The following is an 11,083-nucleotide window of genomic DNA, read 5'->3' as shown; positions in this document are numbered from 1 at the left end:
TCAGCATTTTGTGGAAGGAAACCTTCAAAAAGCTCCTGTCGAAATATCCACAAGATTATTTTTGCAACTGTTTTAACAAGGTCTACAAAGATGTGTTAGTCATATAATTGACTCACAATACTTAAGTCACACCAAGTAGACATTTTGAGTTGAAAGCTCGACTTCCTATGTTTCTCACAGTAAAGATATAAAAAGGTGAGTGTTTGGACAAATCGGTGGCAAAAAGGAAAACCTAGCTTCTGCTATTTAAAACTTGTAGTTATCTGGTCATCATATAAAATGTGAAAATGTACCCGTGACATTCATGTTGTGGTGCTGAGGTTTATTTTTTATGTGAATTAATCCTGTTACAATTACAGGAAATGTAATATGTCCCCCCTCTGGCCAGATTTTCCTCCTGCTGCAGCCTGCTGGAGAGGCACTCTAATACTTTTATTATGTGCATTTCCATCTTCTATGTCATGATAAAGAACAAGCATTCATCTCAGAACCTTTTCCAGAGCTTTATTTCTGGATCTGTACACAAGGTATTAAAGTACAACAGAAAATACAAAATTATGCTTAACAAAAGAAAAAAAAATCAAAAACAAAAACAAAAGAAAACAACTCAATGTTTATGTACAATTCTTATAAACAATAAAGATAGCTTCTTGAACATTTCTCATAGTGAAGGTTTTGATTGTCTATATTTCTGGATATACATTTTTAAGTTTTGTAGGTTTTATTTTTATTCACAAAGGTGTTTTGTTTTGTTTTCAAAGGACTCGGGAGTTTTCTTTTTCAAAACCACAACTGCTATATTTTTTTTTCCTTTTTAAACTTCAAAACACAATACAAAATATAAAATAAATTTGTTTAGTGCTTCTTTTGCACACACAAGTCTCATACCAGAGATATCAATAAAATATCACATTTTCGAGAGTTCACAGAGTGGTGAAAAAAACCTACTTCTACTACTTAATGGCCTTTACATTCTGACAGTTTTCTGAGTCTTTGTACAAACCACAGGTGAAATAAATATCACTGCACTGCTAAAGCTAGAAGAGCTCGGAGGACCTACTGCATTTTGCACATTGCATTGAAAGAGAAACTAGCTCTCCACATACCTAGAGCAGCAGCCATCCCTTTACCATCGAGACAAATAGAGACGACGACATGTAAAAAGAGTTTAAGGAAAGAAAATGAGTGCCTTTTACACATGGCTGCAAGATCCGAATGCCAAAAAATTTTTTAAATAAAAAAAAAAAAAAAATTAAAAAATTGCAACGTTGAGTACTATCAATACGTCTTCAGGTAAAGCCGTTTTTCAGTGGTACACTTGAGGGGCAAGCACAGCTGGCATGCGTGGTTTCAGCCGTGTTCTGCCATCTGGGTGACTTTCCAAAGAGAGAGAAAAGAAATGAAAAGACCAAGTAAACTGGTAAAATGCAAAACCCAAAATATCTGTACATATCTACAAATTATTGCCTTTTTGACAAGGAATCGAATTTAAACCTTTGTATCGACACAGATTCACAAGTGTAAGAGGTCAGTTTATCGACATTTTAAAGGCTATTTGCTAAATATTTACATGAAACGTGATGTGAATACCCTCTCAAATGCTGGGTGGGGAAATAAAAAAAAATAAAATAAAAAAAAACTGAAAATAAATGATGGTTAAATAAGCATGACCTCCGTTTGTACACACGTAATGGTGTTGCACTAGCTTTAGGAACATGAGAAGCATAAACGTACCCCTGAAAGAAACTAAATATTAATAGCACAATGCATAGATAAATCAAGTAAACACTACTACTGCATCCAATCCACTGACGCTGACCCGATAACACATTTCACAACTTCACAACTGGACTTCAGTCAAAGCCAGAAAATGCCTCCTTTTTCTGCTACGACACTCCCAAGAAATTATCAACCAGACTTCAAAAAGGCATCTCTAGTTAGTTACAGGCTAGACAGAGGTTCAATACAAAAAAGCAGAGAATTTAAATAAAGGTTTAATACTGCTAGCAGGTTTTACCAAAAGCTTGCTAGTGGTGAGAATAATGATGCTACTTGGAAAAAAAAAAATAGAAAAAGAAAACATTAGAGTTTTTAACAACTACCAAAGCATACACAACAGAACTAAGAAGAAGTGGCTGAAATAATTAAGTGATAATGTTTAAATTGAAATATTTGATAAATACACGCTTCATTGTGTCATTGTGTTTGAAATGGCTATTCACGCAACCAAGATCTTTGCATTGCAATATTGCTGTTACGGTTTGTGGACATTCTCCTTGAAAGGAGGAGGATGTCCAGCTGTAAAACATGATGACTCCCATTATGGTGCTCTTGGAAAAAAAAAGGAGGAGGGGAAAAAAAAAGTGAAAGTGAGGCTTCTGAAATCCAAGTTCAACTCCAACAGTAGAAAAAAAAAGAAAAGTGTTGCAAACATTCACATGTTCCAGTTTGGCCACTGAACAGAAGTAAACACGCAGACAAATAACGAGCAAGCTTCCACAGGAGAAAAGAAAAGAAAAAGAAAAAAACAGATTGGATGGTCTTAGCAGCTGAAGCCATGACGTTTCCTCATGTCAAAGCTCGTGTTGCTCTCGGTACATTATGTACCCAGGTATATGTTGATTAAAAAAACAAAACAAAAAAAAAACTCATCTGCACTAGTCTGCTTGCTGAAAGGTACCTGTAAACCAAACACTATTTCAAAACAAAAGTATCACTTTAGACAACAAAGACCAAAGACAACTTAACACAACAGGCTGAAAGCAAAAACACAATTGACTCATTTTGGCAGCTGAAAAGAATGGCAGGATAACGTACTGTAGCTCTGAATGTGTGTGTGTGTGTGTCGAAGTGAGGGAGGAAGATACACAACTCTCCTACTGCAGCCTCGGGGCCCCGCTGTACATGGACGTTACATATCTCAAGACCGCAAAACGAAAAATAAAATAAATGGCTATATAAACTCTTGAGAGAAAATCAAGATTTTAGTTCTATATGATAGACATCACTGATGTCATATTACACAAAAATGAAAACAAAAAGTATATTCATATACATATAGATAGATATGTATATTTATATTTATATATAATAGAATTTAAACAAATCGGTTTTTTCCAGTGAGGTCAGTCTTATGTACAAGCAGGAAAAAGGGCTTTCAAAAAGGAAGAATGGGGGGGGGGGGGGGGGTCGGATGATGAGGAGGATCACTCGGACTGAAGTGCTGCAGTGTGCTGTGTGTGGTGCCGTGCGTGTGCTCCCAGAAACCCGTTGGGCTCGCCGCTGCCGGCCAAGCTCCCAAAGTCTGTGACGGATACGGCCATTTTTGCACCGGTGATTCGGTGGTGGTGGCTCGTGGTCCGCCGCGCTTCGAAGTCCACCCCGAGGTTACCCACCGTCACGTCGTTGATAAAAGAGTCGGGCAGCGCCATCTTAAGTCTCTTGGAGGGCCGCTCGCAGTCTTTGTTGACGCACACGCCGCCGAGCTGACCCAGGTCGGAGTGGTAGAAGCCGGCGTCGAGCATGTTGAGGCAGTCGGGGTCCGCCCCGTTGGAGGGGAACCCGAGGGGCTCGTCGTGGTTCAGGGAGCCACGGTGGAGACTCTCCAGTGGGGGGAAGCTGTAGGAGTCCAGGCAATTGACCTCCGCAGGGCTGCATACTGTGGCTACACTGTTACTCAAAGCTGCAACAGAGGCAGACGCTTTAGTGAGTGGGACAAACGCCGATGCAACAGTTGATGCAATCCCTTATTTCTTCCGTGAAGGAGTTCAACACTAAAGCCTCGTTTACCAACCTGTGAGGTCGCTGGCAGTGATGGAGTTGAGCAGGCTGAGCTGCTGCTCTGTGGTGGTTTCCAGCCTTCCTCCTCCACCTGCCCCCGAACACACGGAGGACGAGCTGTCCACCGCCAGGCCCTCGGCTTCGTCCACCAGCCTGTCCATCAGGTCGCTGCACACAAAACAGGCCCGTGAGCGGCCTTTCTTGCGCGCGGTCAAAATTTGCAGCCCGTTTCTCAGCCACTTACGTCACACCGGGATAGCTGCTGTACTTCTTCTTCCCAAACCGATTTTGCTGCACAAACACGTCGAAACGCTCCGACTTCTTCCACATGTAGTAAAATGCAACGCATTCCGCCACCGTCCGCGTCGTGACCTGAGCGCACGGGAAGGGATGACAACTGTTCAGTTTCGGACGTTTATATTCACACGTTCTCCCCGGGAGTTTGCGCGAGTTTCCTCCGGGTACTCTGGTTTCCCCACAGTCAATGGGTCAATTCGGGAAGGAATTGACCCATTAATACAGAATTAACACAGTGCAATAAAAAAAATAAATATGCAAGACTTTCATGAAAATAGACTTACTTTGTGTTTCTGAATGAGGTGAAAGTTCTTGTCATACATCTGTAGAGCATGTTCAAAGTTCTTGCATTCCTCCTCCGACCACGGAGGCGATTTTTCTGAAAGGAAAACATTCATGTCCATTATGTTGGTGGTACACAAGTGAGAACCTGGTGAAAGAATGGAAGGTAAATCAATGTATCATGTCATCACAGTCACCTGACTGAGGTCAGGCCTCATTGACCAAGAAACAAAACAATAATTACAATCAAACATATAGTTTGCGTGTGTGAATTCGGGATGCACAATATTGGATTTGTGCCAATAGGTTTTCAGCAAAATATTGTAGATACTGATATAATCCACCTATGCTCCTGATGCTTAATACTGACAACATTAAATCACATTTCATTTAGATTTATGATGTTTTTGTCAACGTGGTAATGGGACTTAAGCATCTCTGACAAATAGGTAGTAGAAAGGCAAACACATTTTTGTTCACAGTCCTATTTTATCTTGAATCTCATATAAATAATGGCATAATAACTGTAAAATTGTAACTTTTTAAGTTTCATCTAAAGTTTTTCTTTGTCGTCTCACAGAGTATATATGATGACGGCAATATTTTCACAAAACTAAACAATTGTTGCCAAAAATATCTACTATCTCTGCAGGACACACCGAGGTTCCTGCGTGCTTCATGGACCAGAGCCAGGAAGTGAGCCTCGTTTGATTTATAGGGCTCAAAAAGTAGCTTGTTTTTTAACTCTTCTCGCTTGATTGATGGTGATCTTTAATTACGAACAGTGACTTTGTTTAGCAGTTGCTTAAATTAAAAAAAAAGAAAAAAGAAAAAAAAAGTTTTTCCCCTCTATTACATTCATCAACATAATTACTTCTCTCTTCTTTTTTTTTTTTTTTTTTACCTCAATGACCTAGCGTGCTCACAACACTTACAATTTCTTTACGCATTCTTTAATTTAATGGTATGAATTATAAACTGAGTATCAAAATGACATTGTCAGACTTATAGATATCATTTATTTAGAAATGCTTCTGGCTTACCTTTAGAGGACTTGATGTGACTGCAGTGTCTCTCCAGGGCTTCACGGGTGTTGTAGTTGCACCTGACCAGCTCATGCAGAGCCTACATTAAAGAAGATAAACACTCAGAAATTTACCATCGGCTCAACTGTACTCGAGAGATCTTTACAACTGAATATGATAAATCTAAGTCAAAGAAGATTACAAGTAAACATCAGTGCTGCTGACAATAACTATATTTATGCATTTCAAAATGAAATTGCATGGCTTACCTGCTCATTGTCGCGAACATGCCCCCCGAGTTTATCACAACTGATCTTTTCTGCTGCTGTCCGAGAGATGACGTCAGACAGAAAAGCCCGAACTTTGTGTTCCGACATTACACTCGGGCTCCACAGCAGCTCGTCTTCATCTTCATATACTGTAGAAGAGAACACATGACGGAGAGGTTAGTGACTTTCTGTGTCATCTCGTCTCCACTGGCACAGTAAAGAGGATGTCGGAAATGTTTGAAACCAATTTAATCGCTCGCACCTTTCTCTCCGTCTCTGTAGTGACAAATGCAGGAAGGAACCTCTGCTTGATACTGTGAGCCCACCATTATTTCCTACAACAAACACACATTAAAAATCCAGCCGTCTTGAATGAATGCAATAAATAAATGCAAAAATAACTCGGCTATTTTGTATTAGCAGGGTGCAACATTAACGTCTCCTTTACCTTTCTGGAGTCCTCGGGGCTTGGCCCGTCTTCGTCGCACTCCGACTCTTTATCGCCATCAGAGATAGCGTTGGCTGTAATACAAACAAAACAAATATCACTTAATAGCTTTACAGAAACTGAATACTCATCACAGCTCGTGGACTTAATTATGCCAAAGAATCATGGCACCAAACAAGGTTGGGTTATTAATAATAATAATAATGGAAAAAAAAAAAAAAAGAAAAGATTTATAAACAGCAAGTGATGGGACAGAAGTAATAAAAGCAAAACATTTCAAATGTCAATATCATCATTAATTTAATTTTGAATGCATCTCAGTATTTGATAATTAAAAAAAAAAAAGTTTCAAATTCAATCTGATTTTGGTAGATGAATGAATGAAATATGATTTTGTTGTTTGTTCTTCTAATGATGACAATTGTGCGTTATTTCTCATCTTACGAGTGAGTGACTTACATATAAATATAACACAAGGACAAAAATAAAGTTAGCTGGGACTTCTGTGCAAAGTAGTTGCTTAATTTTTCCTATAATTCCTTACTCAAACGAAAGGAATTGATATCCCAGACCTAAAATATCACAAAAAAATACTAAGTTAAATAAACAATTAAAGCTCGGCGAAGAAGAATAATTGGGTAACAACTATCTGTTTATGTTGGATGACTGACTGGTGATGAACTTATGACAACTTACACGTCTCACTTTTCTGTTTTAACAAAGTTTCATCATTTGTGACTATTTGGCATGCAACTTCTCAAACCTACAAAAACTGCACTTTTGCAATCCCAAGGACTCGCAATGGTTTGTGATTACTTAAGGCACCTTTAGGTTTTTCTACAAGCATTTTGTCAGCATATGACAATCTCTACATGGAGAACTTATCCAGGGGGTAAAAGATTATTATAAAAACTTCTTCATGAAATGCATAATGTAATAAAGAGTGCATTAATTGTAAGCTAAAAGTTACCAGAAGGAAATGTAAAAATTATGATGTACGTAAAACAGTACCAGACATTAATCGGTGATCAATAAGTCAGAATGACTACTGATCAAAAGTTGCATTCCTAAAGGCTTTGATCTTCTCAAGCTGTTAAAGTATTTTCTGTCTCCCACAATGTAAAAACTTTAAATGGTTAGAGAAAAAAAAAAAAAAAAAGCTTACATCGCAGTGTTCTTGGGAAGAAATCAGTGGCCTCATGGGAGGTGACTGAAGGGGTGAGATCATCAGCTGAAGATTGCGTCTCCTCCTCATAATCCCCCGACAGGAGGTCCTTTGCTATTTCCTCCTAAATTAAATGGATATTATTTTTTTTTTCATTTTTCCACTCTCACAGACCAAAGGTTATTGGTTTCACATGAATATATGCATACACATTGTTACATTTGCTTTCAATTACACTTCCAAATGTGTTCACTGATGAACAACAAGTACCCACCTTATCCAAAGTCATGTCAGGCAGCTCATCAGTCAGGTCTCCGGAGGAGCTGTCTATACTGGAGCCTGCTGAGGCCTCGTAGCGATAAATGGCCAGCAGTTCCTCCAAAGGCATGTTCCCTTCCTAATAAAGATATTGTACAGTACATGGTGCCTTTGTTTAGAACGACAAATATTTAAATTAAATGATTTAACAGATTTCAAGTCAAAAGTGTCACCGAAAAATTAAATAAAATCACAAATAAAAACCAATTTGTGCAACAAGATCACAATAGAACAATATGCTTTGAATCAAGCAAGTTTATGGAGTGATAGTTATAAATTATGCTATCTGCAGCTATGAACTATATTTCATCACATTGTCAAAACATATCAGTGTGACTGACTATCAAAGGGTTAATACCAGTCCTTAACTTAAACATTCCCATAAGTCATGTAATTAGTCAAACTATTAAACAGATTTAAATGGAGGTGCGCATGAAGTTAAACTATCTCATGATTTGTATGCAGTATGAAATTACCTTTTCCAGATCTGCGATTTCAGATCTGAAATTCCTCCCTCCTTCCAGAGACTCTTCCTCCTCCAGAGTCCTCTCATCATCATACTCATGAACTAACATTTCTGCTGTTGGGTCAAAGTCATGATCTTCTGATGATAATGAACCAACTGAGGGAAGGAAAAAAAATCACACTATCACAACATAGCTGAAAAATAAAAATATATGAAACAACTATGAATTTGACCTTTCAGTCCCTATTATACTACACTATTTGAAGACGATTGTATATCATTTACTTGACAGATCATAAACTGTGCATAGAAAGAAAGTGACATTTAATTACCTGGACTAGAACTCCCTAGGGAAGCCTGGAATAGAAGAACACCATAGGATTAATTAGTTTCAACCTGGTTCCAGCCATTATTTGGGCTTTAAAACTTCAAATATTAATGAAGACACAGTGAGAGAAATGATGCAATTACCGGGCTGTAACTAGACAGCTGAGCAGCAGAGCTGCTGTTACCGCTAACGCTACCTGTCAAAGGTAATTCACTACTGGCCGCGCAGGACACGCCGAACACCCCGACCAGAAACCGTACAATTGCACCGGAGATTTAAAATATCTCCGCAACGACAAAAGTAATAAACAGAGATGCACATGAAGCCGGATCACACGGTGTATGCGGTGTCGGCTTCTCTAACATTTAGCTAGCCTGCAAGCTAACCCAGCGCCTGACGTGAACGCTATGCATCGAAAAATGTAAACACAAATTTCGTTTGCGCGGTTCTGCAAGCCGGTGAAAATCGGTCGATTTTACAGGTAAAAACCCCGCTACTTCTGCCCAAAACTTGAGGAACTGTTTCCATTCGCGACAAACACGCTGAAATCTGTAATTTCCTTTAACCGGCAAGCTAACGTTAATTTTACGTATCAATTTACACCGCCGCTACACCGAAGCAGCTGAGAGACCGAGGGCGCAGAGGCCTCGTAGTGAAGGATCAGTCCACACATTCAAGCATATTTTAAACGTCTGAAAATGACAATTAGAATACGAAACGCGCTAGGATGACGGCAAAAATGGTTATGGGTCCAATCGATAGCATACACTTGAGAAATACGGCACACAAATTTAAAAAATATCGATTTAAGATCGATTGCTTCTCCCCTGTTTTCCCTCTTACCTCCGCCATATTGGTACCTTTAGCTAATGGGCTCGTTCTAGTGCAGTACCCGGATCATCGCTCTCAGCCAATCAGAGCTCCAGGTGACCGCTCCAGTCGTGACGTCAGAGGAGCCGACCGCTGCCCGGACGAACGGGGAATCGTGTTTAAACGGGAAAATCAACCTCACGACATTATTAACACCCACAGATTAATACGGTTTTACCAACAACTGTATAAAAAGCATCAGAGCGGCATTGATAGCTCCATAAAGTCCTCAGAATAAGACGGTATGGTCGGGAATTCCTGGAGCGCTGTCAGAGGATCCCAGCTGATTTAAAACGCCGTGTCCATGAGCTATACTATAAATACTATAAATATTTTACATTTTTGCCCCAATACTACACTCCAAAACATTTTAACGGAGCCTTCACGAGATAATAATAGGAAGTTTGCTGTATCATTCCCTATTTAGATAGCTGGAAATAATTCCCATCCATATATGACTCAGTGACTTTTACCAATTTGATACAAGACAGATGTATTTGTGCAGCTCTTTTAAACGCGTACATTACGAAAACAGATACATATAAATCAATCTGCAATTTAAAATAAAACAAATGTGTAGAAATAATACATTGAATAGAATAATCAAAGCAAGGCATTTCTTATATACTGTAGCACCATTCAAACATAAGGTAACTCACAGTGCTTTAAACGGATATATAGAAATACATTAACATCAAGCAATTAAGAAAAGGAAAAAAATCTAGCCAACTCAAAATAAACCATATAAAATGCAATAATGGCATGTTCTTTACAGAAAAATAAGAACATTTCATTCCGGAAATAAAAGTATCAAAAACACATTATTGAAGCTCCCTGGGAGCTTATTACAAATATCTGGTTCAATAATATTAAATGCACATTATGCACGGCCAGTAGAGTCTGTAGACTCAGAACAAAATGGAAGATGAAGTGGTGAGATGGTTAATACATAACCAAAGGAATAAACAATTACTGTGGGCCTTAGCCAAGTAGATACTGTTTAAACCATCCATTGCTTACACCATGTGGCTCAAAAAACTGACCCATGTGCAAGAAAAACATACAAACTTCACACAGAGCTCAAAACTAGAGGTCCTCACTGTGAGGTCAGAGTTCTAAGCAGTATACCATCTGGCACGGTTTAAATCAGCAGTACTATGATGATATCACATTTGTGAATAGCCAGTGAAATGAAAATGAGTCCACAGTATACAAGTCCAAAATATCGCACTTGCCAGTTTTTCCACAAGTAATCAAAAATGTTCTGAATTTTCTCCATCCATCCATGTTTCATAATTATTTAGGCTATGGTGACATGAAACAGAAGCCAAGCTCACAGCCCCCCATCAGTCCTCCCACTTCATAGTGACAAGGCCCTCATGGCTTATCTGCAATCCCTGCCTTTACCTATTCACACGACACAGAGGGACATACAACAGATTCTCACCTATGGACAATTATAATATTAAAAGTCATCTCTTCTCCTCACTGGGATGTTTATGGACTGTGGGACCAAAGCCCACATACATATGGGGAAAACATACAAAATCTGCAGAGGACTAGATTCAATCCCGCTTCTTACTATGAGGTGAGGGTGCTCCATCACCACTGCTCTACCCACACACACCAGCACAAACACAAGTCACCAATAGTTTGGGGGATTGCAGGAGGACGCTTCTGGAGATACAAAGAGAAGAACAAGCAAAGTCCAGTATAAAGTATAAGAGAAACAATCTTTTTTAGCCCTATTCTCAATTTGTGTCTGAAGTTGGAATTATTTGTATCTGTGAGCCAGGCTGTGTTTATTCAATCAATATTGCTCATGATTAATTCAG

The 11,083-nt window shown here is 39.0% G+C and overlaps 1 protein-coding gene across 1 annotated transcript; it reads right to left on the bottom strand.

Annotated features, from left to right (window-relative positions):
* Positions 1 to 3,206: 3,206 nt before the first annotated feature.
* Positions 3,207 to 8,174, bottom strand: mier3b (mesoderm induction early response 1, family member 3 b; the record flags this gene model as incomplete). Its single annotated transcript, XM_080500073.1, has 11 exons — positions 8,061 to 8,174; positions 7,541 to 7,663; positions 7,267 to 7,390; positions 6,102 to 6,175; positions 5,916 to 5,988; positions 5,654 to 5,802; positions 5,403 to 5,484; positions 4,362 to 4,456; positions 4,025 to 4,152; positions 3,794 to 3,948; positions 3,207 to 3,682 (listed from the first exon to the last, which is right to left on the bottom strand). Exons 1-11 carry the CDS (start codon positions 8,157 to 8,159, stop codon positions 3,207 to 3,209), a joined length of 1,578 nt encoding a protein of 525 aa, XP_080356199.1. The 5' UTR covers positions 8,160 to 8,174.
* Positions 8,175 to 11,083: the final 2,909 nt, after the last annotated feature.

This window comes from Blennius ocellaris, assembly GCF_963422515.1.
Source record: "Blennius ocellaris genome assembly, chromosome: 7".
Taxonomy (NCBI): domain Eukaryota; kingdom Metazoa; phylum Chordata; class Actinopteri; order Blenniiformes; family Blenniidae; genus Blennius; species Blennius ocellaris.
Note: the sequence above shows the minus strand (reverse complement) of the source record. Positions and strands in the feature narration are given on the sequence as shown.